Source organism: Taurulus bubalis (assembly GCF_910589615.1).
Source record: "Taurulus bubalis genome assembly, chromosome: 8".
NCBI classification, from domain to species: domain Eukaryota; kingdom Metazoa; phylum Chordata; class Actinopteri; order Perciformes; family Cottidae; genus Taurulus; species Taurulus bubalis.
In genome coordinates this window covers 10,732,339-10,749,029 of record NC_136596.1, presented here as the reverse complement: position 1 = coordinate 10,749,029, position 16,691 = coordinate 10,732,339, and the positions used below count along the sequence as shown (strand labels likewise).

The following is a 16,691-nucleotide window of genomic DNA, read 5'->3' as shown; positions in this document are numbered from 1 at the left end:
AATCACAACAGGCAATATTTATAAATTAAGAATTTATTTAGAAAATAATTACTTTTCCGAAGTGCAACTTAACAGCTGCATTACATACATCCCTGCACTTCGGTCAAGTACAGAGAGTGACATTACCTCAAATCAGTTTTCAAAATAACAAACTCTGAAACACTTGCTGAGGATGAGCATTGGGTTGCACAAATATACCGGAGACATCAAGAGTTCTATCCCATATGTTGCACATTAAATACAACATTAGCAGCAACGGAAGAGAGCACAAAAAAACAAGACATACACACACAGTATGGCTATTAGCTCTAAATATCTTGTAACAACACCAACACTGCAATGGCACACATGACCGCAGAATACAGCACAGTGTGAAGAAACACACCAGATATTTAGAACTTAATACTACAACATCTTGGTGGTGAAGAATACAACATGGCCCCTGAACGAGCATTATTTGCATTCACTGAATTGGCAAATGGGCACACATAACTAAGTGCACTGCAGACTGATTTCACTTGGACAGGGACAAACCATATGAATAGCTTTTTTGATGCAACAAACATTTGCATTGCAGAGCAACAATGTGTGCATTAATGACGTTTCAGACATATAATGGTCAATTTGTTTGAGATAGACTTTACAGTATGATGGCACTTGCACAGTGCTTTTAATGAGGACACATTCGATGACTTTGGCCTGATAACATTAACCAATATCATCATGTGCATTTACTGTACTGTGCTTAATTTCTTCTCTCAATAATAGGTATTTACATTATGGACTGATTAAAGATGAATTATAACTAAGAGCGAATTGTAATCTATAAACTATGACAGTCCCCAGGCCGGCTGCTTGATTTAACATGATTTGTGGAAGTTATTATTTTATTTATTCAAGTAAAGTTGCTTTCTTTTCCTTTTACACTCGGATTTTGTCCGTACTTGGCTTTAAATATTTATTCATAAATTTAAAAAAATGATGCATGCATATACTGCTAATAGAAAAAAAATCATTAAAAAATATATTCAAGAACAAAACTGAGATGCTGACTGCTTTACAGCCCTGTAAGTGTCGTTAGTTGGTGTTCTCCTTTGTGGTGATGGTGACAAGCTGCTTTGCTGCCTTGGCGATGTCATAAGCACATTGGATGACCTGCTGGGTGACCAGCTGCATGTCCGGCACTGGGCAGCCCTCGGAAGGCAACGCCTTCCTGCACTCACTCTGAAGCCGGTACGCACTGGAGGTCAGCAAGCGCAGAGAGCCTCTCACAGTGTCTGAGCGTGGCTTCTGCAGAAGAAGGTTAAAATATATTAATACTAATGGACAGTGTTTGTCCATAGGTCAACAGATTTGTGCAAAGAGATGCGGTATATAGAGGATCCCTGAGAACCAAATTGACTTCTGCTGGCTTGAATCTGAAACTACTTTGGTTTGTCTACCGTGCTCTCGCTCCTTTTAACAAACTGAATTTAAAACACAAGAACATATTTAGGTGCAATTCATTGCTATTTGATTTTAATAAAGAAACAAGTAAAATAACACATGCTATATGCTTGTGATACCTAGATAACAAATAATAAAAAACTATATGGCTGACTGATCCGTTCTCCTAAAGCAAAATATCGAACTTCCATACCTTGGGAAAGAGGGCAGCCATCTCTGTTACAGCCACATGTATTCTTTCTGAACAGGGTATAAAGCTGTGAGGAGCAGAAGAGATTTGTTGATGAGTTCAACATATTTATGTCCAGCCATACAAATCTCAGAATTATTGAAAATGGATCACATATCAATTAACAAAAAGCTTTTACATGCATGACAGTGTACTAGCATATATAGCATTCTCACCACACCGTGCGTTATCATCTTCAACAGAACATGCTATTTGTTGCACATATTTTGAGCGTGGTAAGTAGAAGGCAGTTTTAATCCACAGCACATGTTTTATGGCTACAAAGTAGAAACAACTTTAATCTGAAAAATATGTTCCATAAAATGTACTATCTATCAAAAGCAAGTCACTGCATAAACGTCACGTAACTTTGCATCAATGAAGTGAAGCACATTCAAGGTCAACACATTGAAGCAGAAGAGACAGCTTGTTAGCAGGTGAAGCAGAAACTGTGTGAGGGAGAGGACAATCAAACTGTGCCTGGGAGGCAGGGACAGAGGCCAGAGTACCAGGAGGTGGGGTCAGGGGACCGCAGTCTGAGCGGCTGAAGGGGAGCGGGGGCCTTCTCGGCCCAGGGCACCAGGGTGCTGAAACATCCCAGGCTGTGCCTGAGCCGGCGTACACCTTCACGCTCACATGGTCTGACACCAAAACCACATCATAACAGCGAAGCAGATTGGAAGGGGAATGAAGGGGAAGAGTGAACATAACAAAGAAAAAGTGGAAATGATAGAAGATAAAAATAACTAAACATAACAGAATAATGATGAATGTAAGAGGAACTTGAAATGAAAGCTAAAGAGCAGATCTTAAACTGATAGAGATCCTTTCCTCTTCTGATTCTGACCTGTCATGTTTGTTCTCCTGAGCAGCTCGTAACAGCTCCTGGATATTCTTGGTGATCTGCTCCGTCTTGCGGATGACGTCCTCTGTGCTGGGAAGCATGGGGTCTGACTCCATCTCTAGATCACCCAGCTCTGGGATGGAGCTGCCCTCCCCCAGCCAGCCACTGCTCCTCAGCCTCCCTCTCCTGCACATACTGCAGAGGAAGGTTCAGAAAAATAAAATCCCTGATTGCTTTTACTCTAAAGCTAAAATAGCACATTATGTTACTTGAAAAGCTCTTTTGATGGTTTTTAGGAGCCAGAGAACTGTCCTGTTGTCTTTCACCGTCATCTTACCCCGAATCATCCATCTCAGATTCATTGAATGTGTTGTCATAGTCACTTTCCGGCATGCTGCTCTGCTTCTCTAACTTTGAGGCCTAGAGGGAAGAGAGGAGACAAAAAATGATAATGTACCTCATGCAAGATGTCCCATGTCCCTGCCGATATAACCGTTCTGGTGAAATCCCAATTTCAATGCTGTTCCACAAAAACATATATTAAGAAGGTACATCTTGCTGTTTGTTGAATGTCAAATTAGAATATAAACAAGGAAAAGTGATGCAGATGACTCCGACTAAAACAAGCCAATACAGCTGTGAAGCAAGAGCACATAATCAATATAAAGCATTTAATAGAGGATTAGTAAAACACATTACGCAGAGTTCATATAGTTTACTCACATCCGTATGACATAATCACTAACGCTGACTTGCATGAAATCGACCTGATGTTCGTCAGTCTTCAGGCACCATGATCATCAAATGTGACAAAATGTTGACAGAAGGATGGATTCACGGGTGATGCCTTGCAAGCTTCAGTCATTCTCCAAACTTAAGACCCCCCTCCCATGCAGGTCATTGTTTGAGAGTGGGAAGTCATGGGAAGTCAAGCTTCAGATGAGTTTGTAAATGAAACTGAATCCCACACAGCACAACTAGTAAGTGAATCACACAAAATAGGAGTGCCTCATCTTCACACCCGACAGGCTAAAATGTACAGCCATCGGAGATGTTCACTGGAACGAAGCTTCATGCAGATTCCCTTTCAGACTCAAAGCTAGTTTATAAACAGAAAGCAGAGACAAGTACACTCAAGCCACACAAGACCGTTCGTACAACATGTCTTTCAATACATGTCCAATAATCTAAACATAATCCTCCTCTCATACATAGAAAATGTAAAAACGTAGCAAACATAATCTCGCCTCAGGAAATGCAATTAGCACATACATGTTGAGATAAATCTTTGCTCTGCTGAACAGAAGATGCATCTTTTGAGATTGTTAACAACTCTTGGAACGCCATGTTGTTTGAGCGTTACTGGAAGAAGTGAGAGCATGCCGGTGGAAGCTCACAGTGCAAAACAGCCAAGCGATTGTTAGAGACGGGGTTAAAACATGACTTCTCTTTATACTGTTAGAATGTTTGAAATCAAAGACATGAGTTCAACGGCTCAAGAGTGACCAAATTTAAATCTGACAATCAAATTTACTCAGTTTGTTTCCTTTCTTTTCATGAGGTCGTTTTGTATAAATGAAACAAACACGACCATCAAACTTTGTACAGTGAAACTTTTTCAACATCATCTGCTGCACAGGTTTGTGGAGCAAAGAAAGCAAGCATTCAAATTAGCAGGTGCTGCATCACAAGCGCAACGTTCTGCTCAACGTTCAGCGGTCGGACAGAGGTTCGCCTTCACAAAACCAAACAACTCCAGTTGTTTAACAGCGCTGTGAGGATGATGCTGATGAAGGCAGGGATCTGATGGTGAGGGCAGCTGGTGAAGGGCGGCTCATGCAGCAGGGCTGATAAGGAGTGTATGGAGGACAGAGCTGAGGTGAGGGAGTGGGAAGAGAGTGGATGGCTCCAAGTGGATTTGCTGAGTCCCACGAACTGTGGACCGAGTGAGGATGTACTTAACCTTTTGAGCACTTTCGTCCTTCGACCAAGACAGGGTGGATGGAAATGAGGGGAGGGATGAAGAGGTGGTCACAAATGCGCCCCTTTCCGTCTAAAGACAGGGTTCAAATCACATTTTAAGAACACAAGTTTCTTAAACTAAAATAATACAAACTAAAAAGGGAGATGAGATCATGTCATGTTCCGATAGTCAAGCCAGTGTGTCTTAACCGTAAATTGTATATTGAGAATTGACTTGGTAGAAAACTTTATCTGTGCAAGGAACATGACCATTGAATTCGTGGTTTGAAAATTCTATTATGTTGGAGGGGTGATTTAAAGAAAAATCTATGCCATGTAGTTATTTGTACAGATTATTCTCCTTTGTTCTTCTTTCATTGAGCTCATAATTATATCCTTTTTTAACACTGCGTGCTGGAAAAATTATGACTGAAGAGCCTGGGAGTTAATCCATCAAGAGAAAAGTACCAGAAATAATGATTCACAGGATCAAATTTGACTGTGTAAATATCGTATTTGAATCAAAGAGAGAATCCAAACAGATGAGAAGATAAAGTGAGTTTGTGAAAGTATCATGCATTACAAAAACACAGAGTATTTGTATGGTAGTTTTAATACTTCATCAACATAGAACACAGTACAAACCTTCAAAGTGTATGATAATAACAGCATCTCCTTGCGGTAACAGCTAAGTTTTATCTGACAAACAAGCAGCACTCCAGTGAACAGCAGATATAAGCAGATCAAATGGAATTGGACAAGATGAGATGTGACTGGCTGTGTCTAAATGCATGACATTGTGGTTTTGATGGCTCCTTCTTCGATGCTGTAAAAAACTACCCAGTGGCAAATAAGGAGGTAAAACAAGTATCAACAAAGAAAAGGCAGAGAGGAAGGTTTGCAGACATGGTGAAGACATGAGGGGAAGTTGGGGAAACAGGGCAGTGGAGAGGAAATGGCAAAGGAGAGCAGGGAACAGGTCTTACTTACATGAGGTGGGAAGGGTTGCAGGGTGGGGAGACCCTCTTCTGGGTAGAGAGTTTCCCCTTTAGGGAGATAGGGCTTCAGGCCTGAGCCGGTCTCATACATAGACATGGACATGGGCCGACTGGCCCGCGCAGACTGCCGGCGTTTCAGGGCTGAGGGGCCAGAGGGGTCGGGGTAGTCTGAACCGCTGGGGATCTGATAGATATTGGTCGGGACGTGCCGTCTGAGAGAGGTGTTCTCGCTTTGCAGAGAGCGCAGCTGGAAGAGACGGTCAGCAATACACTAAGAGGTGCTCTCAGCAAAGCAAGCTGTGTTCCCTGTTCTGGTCTACTCTATCTTTACAGCACAACATTTCAGCTTCTAGCCCATTGTTCTTAAAATGTTCATATTATACTTTGACAGCCTACCACTGTCCTCCTGCTTATAGTCATTTCATTCTGCCAAGGCTTTCATTTGGCAGGAATAAAACACATCTTTGTTATACTATAAAACTTGAGAATTTAACCTTTGAATTTTGTTATTACCAAAGATATAGAAAGTTAATATTTGGATAACGCTCTCACAAAAATATATGATATGTCACCAATCTACAAAACCTGAAGCTGCTTCGATGATAACGACTGAAAGAAAAACCTGTGTATGTATATATATGTATGTGTATACTGTCAACCTCCAAAAAACATAGGAATAACATGATTGTTTTATTTGGGAGGGACTTTTTCTTGGTCTAAAAAAAATTAATAAAAAAAAAGCAAAGCAAGTGATAAGCAAGCAAAAGATTGTTGCAAAAGGTAAGCAACACAAGTGCAGTTCAAGTCATAGGTGTAGCCACAGTGCAGATGGAATAACTCAAGAATTATGAGAGGATACAATCTAGTGTACTGGTCAGAGAGGTGAGTGCTATGGTTTAGGTATTAACCTCTGCCATAATGACTGACTGACTATGTTTGGTAAAGGTTGCCATTCAAATTAAAGTGGAAAGATATACAATCATGCTACGTTTTCTCCACCAAATCTTCATCAGACTGTGGTCGTTTAAGTGAATCTTTTCAACTATGAGTCAACACAAAGCCAGATCACATCATCAAAACAACACAGTACAGTCTAGTGCTGTATGTCTAATGCAGTGTGTGTGTGCTTGAGAGACAAATTATCTCCATGCTCCTTCTAAACAGCCAGCTTAAAATAAGAAAATTAACCTCACTGACAGGAGTTCAATTTCACACAATGAAAAACCATAACATGCTTAAACATCTATAAATGATAATTTTCTAAATAGTTTGGGTTTTAGCAGGATATAGGTTGCTAGGTTGAAGCACATTGCATGCACTTGTGCAGGATCTCAAACTTAACATCGTCATGTCTATAAATCAGCAGTTTGGTGTAACAGAGTAACAATATTCCAGCTTTGTATCAACTGAGTATAATTTCTATGACACTTCTATGAAATGTGACCACTTAGACAACACATCAAACAATAAATCCACATCTACTAAAAGTATGCTACCGAAAACAACAGCTGGAAATCATCCAAAAAACAGTCTACACAGAAAACACAGTATATGTGATGAAGCAAGGCACACGCATACAGTTTCAGTTATTTACTATGAAGGGATTCAAAACCACTGTCAATTACTTCATGCTTTTTCATAAAACATGCTTGTTAGTAACATTAGACAGTACAGATTTATTACAAAAGGTAGGCTACCAGTAAACAATTATTAACTGGAGAAAAGGTGCATTTCTTCCTCTCAAATCCAGAAAACAAACCAAGAAAAAAAAAGAAAATCTCCAGTTTACATTCAAGCTTTGAAATCGAACATGCTGGCCAAAAGAGAGGGTGGACCAGCAGGGCGTCACAGCGGCCTTATCTTGCAACACAGCATCCCTACTCAGTTAGCCCGGCTCCCATACCCGAGAGCAATCACACTGGGCAGGAGAAGATCTCTGCTGACCACTGTGGCCCCCCCTCAGTCCGGCCCCCGGTGTTAGTGATCTTATTGGTGGAGCACGGTGGATACCTTTTTCTGCATCAGCCTCAGCTCATCACTCAGGTTGTTGTTGGCTTTCATAAGGTGCTGGATCTTGGCCTCAGAGGCAGAGAGCGCGGTTTTCACCTCCATGTATTCATGCATAGTAATGGGTCCATCGGAGAGGTCAGAGTCCAGACTCTGTTGGTTAGAGGGATTGAAAACAAAACGGTAAAGGCACCTTCAGTGAGACTTTTCAGAGAAACATACTTTCGATCTTCTGCATGTTTGCAAATTGCACAAAATTGATAATAAAACTGACTTTTACTTTGGTTTGAATGTGTGTGATGCCACGATACCTTCGTCCTGTCTCCTTGGCTTGAGGGGAGCTCGTGATCCGTGTCCTCATCAGACGCCACACTATCGTAGTCAGGCTGGTCATTTTCCTGGCTGTCACGGCAATGCCTGGAAGCCACACTCTTCAGGATGAACTCAACATTGTCTGGATTGAAGGGACACAGAGTGGAATAGTTGTTTTATATCTGTGCTCCACTTCAGCGCCCGTAGGATCTTGGAGTAACGCAACAATAAGATGCTGACCTTTGGGACTGGCTATTGAATTCCCTTGTTGTCTGCGCTTAGCATCACTTAATATGTCAATCACAAGAGTTGCAAATTCATGTGCATTAAATCTTGCCAGCTTCTGTCTTCCCTAAGTAAGAAAAACAAAGTCACATCAGCAGTATACAATCAATACATAACTTCAAATGAAATGTGTGCAGTGGGAAACAATACAACATTTGCATGGGAGTTGTAAAGCTGACTCGCCTGGTTTCGTGTTGATGAATACTCTGGATTCACAGGAAGGAAAGGCACCACAGTCGTCTCTGTCACCAGAGTGCTGTGATTCTGTGTAGTCAACCACACTACAAGTAAAAGGGTAAGAATGAGAGTACAGCTGCAACACCAGTCGAGGATTTCAAGTATCAGTGGGCCTCATTCACCAACCGTTCTTAAAAAGGCCTAATATGTAACAATTTTCGAAAAACAAGTGTAAAAAAGTCCCTCTCAAACATAACCTGTGACCCACTATATAAAACGTGTGTGATGGTGTATCTATCAGCAAGGACCCTGCCCTCTGCCTGCATTTTATATTCTATTTTGCTGTGTTTGGGACATTTCTGGGCATCAGCATTGAGCATTTGGACATAAATGTGAAGCCACAGCCAATAAGTACGGTGTACATTCCCTTAATTTCTCCTTTAAACCCACCGACGCAGTTTTCACAAAGATTCTGATATTCACAATTTGTTTTTCTTATTTGGGATTTGTTATAAAACAAGAACAGAATCTTCGCATAATTAAGAGCACAATCAAAACAATTGGTTATTCGGTTTTCTTCAATTCTGCAGTTGTATATTATAGGATTCAAATTACAATAATCAATTATTATCATTATTTTACAAAGCATTATTGTATTTTAAAAATAAATAAACAGTACACTTCAACATTGATCAAGTAACAGCATTCCATTCATCTTTTTTTGGAGTCTACTACTGACAGCTTGTTTGGCAGTCACTACCTGCGGAAGTACTTCCACTTAAGGACTATTGATTTCCTTGTCATAACCTATTTTGGTTTGTTTCCAAGAAGAATGCACATATAAAATAAATAAATAACGGTAATGAAAGGAAAAAAAAATTAATACTAACGTAAGTAGGCTGAAGCTTAAAACTATATGTGTTGATGAGAAACTTGCAAGAGTACAATAGATTTCAAAATCCTCCAACCAAAACTATTTTCCAATGAAAGTACACAGCAGCACCAGCTCCAAAGGTTACTAAATCTATTGAGAAAGTCACAAAGTCTTCAACAATGTCAACCCCTCTAAAGCAAGTCCCCCAAAAATGTCATCATGAACGTAAACAATGAACATGGCAATTGTTAGGACTCAGTTTTCAAGATAGCAGCTCCGGTGACAAGAAGTGAGTGCACAGGCAGAATACGTGCAGACGGGCAGGTATTAAGGTATTATTACAGTCCTGCGACAGCCAGAGATACCAGATTTATTTATTTTTGGTAATTTTGTTTTTTTAGTAAGTTATATTGTAATGGTTTGACATTTTTTCACAGTTTTTACATTATGTATGTGTGGCTTCCCACATCATTTGTGATCAATTATTACCTCCGTAAATGTATTTTCGTACACTCTTCCTATTTTATTTTTACTTGATAACTGACTTTCCAATTACCAAATATCATAAACTTTGGTCCTATGCACCACCCTCTTTAGACTTTCTTGGCTTAATTTTCTAAATTTTTCCTTTCAACTTCTGTGTGTGCACACAGCCCTGCAGTCTGATGCTCTTTTGTGTGGATTAGCAGAGTGTTAACTGATGCAAATAAGCACAATTTAGAATAACTCACACAAGCTTTGAATTTACAAGGACAATAGGATTCATCATTATAAGAACACAGGTATGTACAATTCTGTGGTTTAACAGCCTGTCTTGAATCTGAAATAGACTTTTCTTATGACCTTTTTTTAAAACTAAATCTAAGAACAATCTTAGGAGGATACTGGTGAATGAGGCCCAATGTGAAGAGCTGCCAGTACAAATGTCTTCTCTGGACACAAGAGAGCTTTTACTGGATAATTCTACTTTACCTGCATCAGTCTCTCGTCTGTCCACCTCATCGTACACATCCATGGCCAGCTCCTCAAATAAATGATTACTGAGCTGCATGAAAACACATAAATGACACTTAGTTAGACTTCAGTAAGGAGAGAAAAGACACCTCAGTGAAACTCTTCAAAAACACTTACAGACTGCAGTTTCTTCTTTGCTGCCTTGGCGAGTTCTGATAAATCTAAACTGCTACAAACAGAGCATAACTTTCATAAACACATGCTGGTGAACTGTTAAGTCGACATAATGCACACTTCATTCTAATAGGTAATACTCACATGTTCCTTATCCATCAAAAGAGAGCAGTACAAAAAGATAAAATGTGTCATTTAAATTGAAAAGGCAAACTGGTTGTTTTACAGTGGCTGTTCTGCTTGTTTAAAAATGCATAATGTATAATAACATTATTTGCCTCAATTACGGATTGTTTAGGTATGTCAGCTACTTCACTGGGTTTGCATCCTTTCACACTGACAGTAGATGCTGCAGCGTTCTCAACAGCATGTCAGAACAGGCCTCAGAGCAAAAGTACAACCATAAACAACTGCCAAGACTGCTCACTTTGTTGGCTTACATCAAGTTAACGTAGACACATCACTTTAAATTGACATGCATCATTGTTGATTTACAGCTTGTCGTTTCTTACCTGTCAGCCATTTGTGGAACAATGAAGTGCTGGCTGTTTTTATGATCTAAAAGGAACAACAAGTATGTTCTGGATGACTGCCAACAACATCATCGATGCGTATGCGTAACAAACATTTCATATTAGTAAGCATGATTTCAATCTAGTATATAATCAGTATTCACTAAGTAAATTAAAAACAAGAAGCAGTTGTCTTTATCTGCTTGGAATACCACATGGGTGAGATTTATCCTCACGTATAAATCAATCAATCACTCATTGTAGTGCCTTAATTGTCAAGTCAAAAATATCTTTCACTCCAACCAAACATGCACATACTCTTTAAATAACAGATCTCTTCCTCAAGGCATACCTGGCTTTCTCCCACACAGGTAGAACGCCAGTCGATCAGTTAGTTCATACTGAATTTCCACCAATCTATCTGCCAGGTCATGGTGGCCAGCTTCCCTATAATGGCAGATTTTAAAAAGAAAATATGTGAATACTTCAAAAAGTGAAATTGAAGGCTAATATTTTGTGCTTGAACTATAAAGTACTCCATGACCTACTTGTAAAAGTGATTTCACCTCTCAATGGGATTTGACTGGTTAACGTTAAACAAATACATACAAAATAAAAGTATTTAAAATAACTAACCTTGCATAGTCAATGGGAGTTTTGCCATTGCTGTCCGGGGCTCCAGGATCTGCTCCATAAACCGTTAACAGTTCGGCCTGAGAAACTTGTCCTGCTTTTGCAGCTACATGCAAGGGAGTGTTTCCTTTTTCCTAGAAGAGCAGGACAAACCACTATGGTCTAAAATGAACAGAAAGGTAAATGCAAAGAGTAAAATTCTGGTTTAAATATATCAGATGAATCTTACTGGATGGAAAAAATTTGCTTGTGCTCCCAGGGATAGCAACCGTAAACAAGTCTCGAGATTCCCGGTGCGTACACTTGAATGAAGTTGCTGAAGAAAAAAGAAAACAGCCAATTACAATGAATTGATGAAGCTTAAAAATAAAGCTTCGTCCAAAAACACGTTTTAGTTTAGTCTTCATCACATTGAGCAGCGTCTTCTCCTCACCTTGCTTAAATCCTTTGCTGTCGAGCTGTCGTCCTCCCGGCAAGGCATGCGATGGACAAATGCCAGCATTTGATATTTGGCTTTTATAAACTCTGATTTGTTTGGACTTTGGGGACACCATGAAACATAAAGGTTCAAACAGAAAATAAGAAGCAATTAATACTAATACTGAATGTGGAAGTTCAACAGTCATCTTTTTTTCTTCTTGAATTAACACCTGTGTTGACATTTTCAAACAATATGGACTCACTGCAGTTTGTCCTGAGGGTTGGCCTTGCGTTTCCCACTCATCACAGATGCAGGGTCCAGAAGAGAGTGCTCCCATATTGAATTTGCACCATTGCTGTATAATGTCTGAACCATCTAGGATGAAATGTAAAAGAAACCTGTGAAATGTGTCCCATTGATTTAAACTTAAGAATGCTGACTGGTTTTAAACAGTTCCCTTCCTGAACAAACACTTTCTATATTTGGACAAAATCAATACAACTGTTGTCAACCGATTTATCCTGAGCAAAGACTGAGGCCGGCTGATTTCAAAACTGCAGTAATAGTGATTGTGTGCAAGGATAACTTGAGCTCAAGGCATTTTGGGGAGCGACAAGTCAACATTATAGCACATCAAATATTAAAAGAAGAATATTTCACAGCTGAAAGCATTAAGACATGTAGCTTCACGCAGGCGAATACCAATATATTTTTTCCCTTTGGAATTCTTACCTGTAGCTGCGTAGGAGGCCATGGTGTGTGCGTCAGGTGACGGACTTGGGAGCTGTGTCTACCCAGACTTCGATGAACACTGCAGCACTCATCACAAATCAACACACCCCTGTTGACGGAGGCCCAACGAGGTTCTAAGAGGGAAGAGATAACCGCAAAGTTAAAACCATGACAGTGATCCAATTGATGAATTATAACTGATTAAAGATGTAATTTAAGGAGCAGCTAATTGTACAATATTGAGAGCTCAGCTCACTGGTGATTTGCTCTAGCTTTATTTTTAGGTGGTCTACAATGAGTACGAAATGTAACACAAGTCATGTCCTCCTTTTATCACGTTCAGTACCATTATTCAAATAAACGACATGCTCAGTCGCAGCACCCCACTTCTCCTTTTTAAGTTCCTGACTGACTGCACCCGGAGAAACTCTTACTTATGCTGTCTATACACTGTTATAAACTATAACAGACAGGGGCTGAAAGGATAAATAGTCCTAACAAATACACTATTTCATTCTGCTTAAGTACATTTGCTGAACACTACATTGTCCAGCTGTTTAGGAAATTACTTTTTAATAATGAACTTTCATATTTGGACCTTTTTATAAATGTACCTCTTCTCTCGATTAAGACTAAATGGGGAAGGAGAAAGAGCTGAGAACCGAAAACATGAAGGTTTGGTCTTTTTTTTGGTGCCAAGCTCAGCCCAATGGAAGCATTATTTAGACTATATAACAAGAACAGTTAACAATATTGCAAATATTGCAAATAGGCAGGCACAACCACAATCTAACTAGAATGAAGAAATGAAAGACCTTTTCGGCCCCAGATTTAGGAGATGCCATGCATTGTGTAACAAGGAAGTGAGGACTAGCAGTTGTAGCTTGAAGCACCTCAACCTTATTGTCAAGTAATAGAGCAACTTCCTTTTTCAAAACATTGTAAAAAAACAAAACAGAGAATACGTTCAACAATTTTGATGCTGCATAGTCAGGAAATGCATGCACTCTGTCTATATTTCTCTGTGACCAAAATACATGTTTACTTAACCTCGACCTATTTAGCACACTTCATCTAATGCAAATGCCACAGAGTTGTGCCGTCTGCCATTTACACAGAGGACAGTGAACATCTCAAGACCAAAAATACAGTAAATCATATAACACTCAAATAGCTGATTAACTGTTAAGCAGATTGGGTAGCTAGCACTGTGATGGGGCAGTGAAGGCTGTGAATGTCTTAGCAGCAGCTGAGGTGTAGGAGGAACAGCTGCAGGGGTTGCTGGTCAAATTTTGCAGTCCGGTTTTCAGAGTCTCCTCCTTTCTTTCCACTAAGACCTGAGAGTTGGTGCTGACATGCCTCTTTTACCCTTTCCTCAACAAGTGTTGCTAAATTTAATACTACATCTTGATTCTAAAAATATTCAATGCCAACAACTGGTAACAGTTGTATGGAAGGGCAACCCAGGCCAGCTGCTGAGGAGACCTGAGGCGTTTAACTAGCCTCAACGTGATAATAGACAAGGTACTACAACTAAAAAGTATTACTGAATATTTAGCATACTTGTTCATGGTTTTCTTATTTTTTTATTGTGAAATAGGAAAGAAAACAGTATATCATTTTCTTTATATTGGTTTCCCATTTCTAAAAACAATTCATGTTCCAATTTTACAGTGTATCACATGTACTGTATATTGTGGTGCCACAATAGAAAAAAATATCTTCGGCACTGAAAGCCTGCAGACAATTCACTCAGCATCCTGTTTTGCTTCCTGTGCCTGCTGAAAAACATCACGTCATGTCTATATAAAATGGGACTGAAAGTACCTTACACACAATAAAACTAGTCTAATACTTGTTCGGCTTTCACGAAAACGTTTGATTGTAAAACCGTAAATCCTTGTTTCTCTCATCCCCAATACTATTTACCGTTACATTATCAAACAGATACAAATCTGTTAAAACCGACTGGTAACCCTCTGATCACTAGACTTCACATACCAGAGTGCAGTGATCTGAAAAAAGTATTTAGAATAGACAATATTAATGTTTTGCAATATTATAATTCATTATCGAAAGACACTTCTTTTTTTTTAAAGTTCAGTGGTGGAAAAAACTAACTTTCCTTTCATTTTGTCCTCATCAACACAATTGGTTACATTCAGTCACACATTGTCAATATGGAATAGGCTTCTCTTTTACGAGCAAACAATATGTCTGTATGTGCTGCACAAAAAAAGCTCCCTGACAGGACACCACCACCCACTAACCGTCCTAGTGAGCGCTTATAGAGCAGATGCATGCTGCTCTAGGATGAATGACGATATTAAAAAAGTGCTGTAAACTTTTGCATGCCACAGACATTAATTCATATATACATATTGTGTGTTACCTGTGACAAAACCACTGTGCAAAGTATATTAAATGACACGCATTAGAAACGCCTGCCTGATTATTTAAAGCAAGTAACACCGGATGGAAACAGTTAAAAACGACAGCTGCTTCAGGTCTAATTGCATCCTCAACCAGGGAGCTATACCGTTAGTGGCCTGTCAACACCACATACAACTAGCCCAGCCAAAACAAAAGTACTCTTACATTTAACTCACTGTAAAGAAGAAAGCAGCACTGACGATCTGATTTAAAGTGCAAGCATTTGGCTCAACGTTACTTGAGGGACCAAATCAGTGAATAACTAAGGGATAACGTGTGGATTTGCTCACCTGGAACATTGCAGTCAGCGCAGAGCTCAGTGTTTCTCAGGCGTTTAGACATCCTTTCCTTTTAAAATGAGCCCAGTCTTAAGTCCGTTGCGTTGGGCTAACCATTGATTACTGTGGAGATGCCTTCCGCGTTAGCTACACCTAACCTAGCTAATTAAAAACAACCTGAATAACGACCTGCCTCTTCATTAAACTGTTGCTCGCCTTTTCGTTTTGGCTCGCGTTTGCGTTACAACCATTATAACGTTACCCCACGATAATAAGGCACTGCTTGTCTGCAAGTGAGCTGACCTAGCACCTCGTTAGCTAACTAGCCTGTTCCCGTGTGTCAGTTTACTCTTCAGTCTCTGCTCGACATCGACCGTAGCAGCGCGAGCAGCGCGAGCAGTCACAGTGGCAGCTGCGCAGCTGCGACTGCGAACTGTTAATAGGGCACCCTGTGCCCAGAAGTGAGCCTTTCAGGAAATACACTTCTCCCCGGCTTCTAGGATATACACCCCTCCTTGTATCTTTCGTTTACATTTGTAAATTCCAATCGTTGTCCTGACTTTATTAGCTACAATTAGAATACAACCCAAAGCACGTAGTTTGTTTGTTTGGTTGAGTTTGCTGTGAATCTGCACGGACCACAACCTGACAGACTTTACTGAGGGCAAATCATTTAGCGTTTAGGTGAGTGTGATCCATGCACCTTCCTGACACTGTACACATGAATACTTTTTACAACTAATAATCGGGAGACGCCAACTGGATTTACAGGCGTCTTTCAAAACACCATTCGCTCATCATTATTACGACAATGCGTGTACTTAAAATATAGAGAAAACAATAAATCTACAGTATTACACAACTTAGTTCCGCCTCAAGGCAGGTTGAATCCACAGACCAAAAGTCTAACTATGTATCTGTAGATCAGCAACAGGCACTGGGTAAGCATACATTAATAGAGAACACTGCAACTGATCATATTATATAATCTGTGAAAACATAATTACGAAGTGTCGTAATGTACGTCTACTACACTGTGGTAATTAGGCGGTAAAGTCTCCTCAACCTCTCAAGTCCCTCCCCGAAACGTAAAAGCGCTGATTATAGTCCACAGCAAACGTATTGTCTGGGTACAACATTTACAATATTAGTTTTGTTTGCAGGGGGAATGCGTTTACATTTAATTATATAAGATATTGAATGCTTAAAAGTGGGACACGGAATATCGTTTATAGATGAATCTTACATTTGGTCGGAACACCCCCATGCCGACACGTTGAATGGTTCCGTCCAACTGGAACCGACGACTCATTTTTTCTAAAGGCGATGGTTTTATTTATCTGTTTCTGTCGTGTATCTATGTACCAACATAAGTAGCTGTTATTTCACTTAAGTTAAATTCCGTTTAAAGGGCACGGTG

At 39.8% G+C, this 16,691-nt stretch overlaps 1 protein-coding gene across 9 annotated transcripts; it reads right to left on the bottom strand.

Moving 5' to 3' along the window:
* Nucleotides 1-24: 24 nt before the first annotated feature.
* On the bottom strand, nucleotides 25-15,335 carry git2a (G protein-coupled receptor kinase interacting ArfGAP 2a; the record flags this gene model as incomplete). 9 transcript variants are annotated; one of them, XM_079221989.1, is made up of 21 exons in its annotated part: nucleotides 25-1,290; nucleotides 1,640-1,703; nucleotides 2,185-2,316; nucleotides 2,523-2,714; nucleotides 2,857-2,939; nucleotides 4,483-4,572; nucleotides 5,472-5,726; nucleotides 7,490-7,639; nucleotides 7,798-7,940; nucleotides 8,039-8,150; nucleotides 8,267-8,364; nucleotides 10,107-10,179; nucleotides 10,266-10,317; nucleotides 10,775-10,820; nucleotides 11,127-11,221; nucleotides 11,411-11,541; nucleotides 11,637-11,723; nucleotides 11,841-11,946; nucleotides 12,091-12,203; nucleotides 12,561-12,694; nucleotides 15,284-15,335. In XM_079221989.1, 21 exons carry the CDS (start codon nucleotides 15,333-15,335, stop codon nucleotides 1,078-1,080), a joined length of 2,421 nt encoding a protein of 806 aa, XP_079078115.1. In that variant the 3' UTR covers nucleotides 25-1,077. The 9 variants fall into 9 exon arrangements, with proteins under 9 accessions (XP_079078115.1, XP_079078116.1, XP_079078118.1 ...); XM_079221990.1 differs by having other exon boundaries at nucleotides 4,483-4,566; XM_079221992.1 differs by lacking the exon at nucleotides 2,185-2,316.
* Between the last annotated feature and the right edge of the window lie 1,356 nt (nucleotides 15,336-16,691).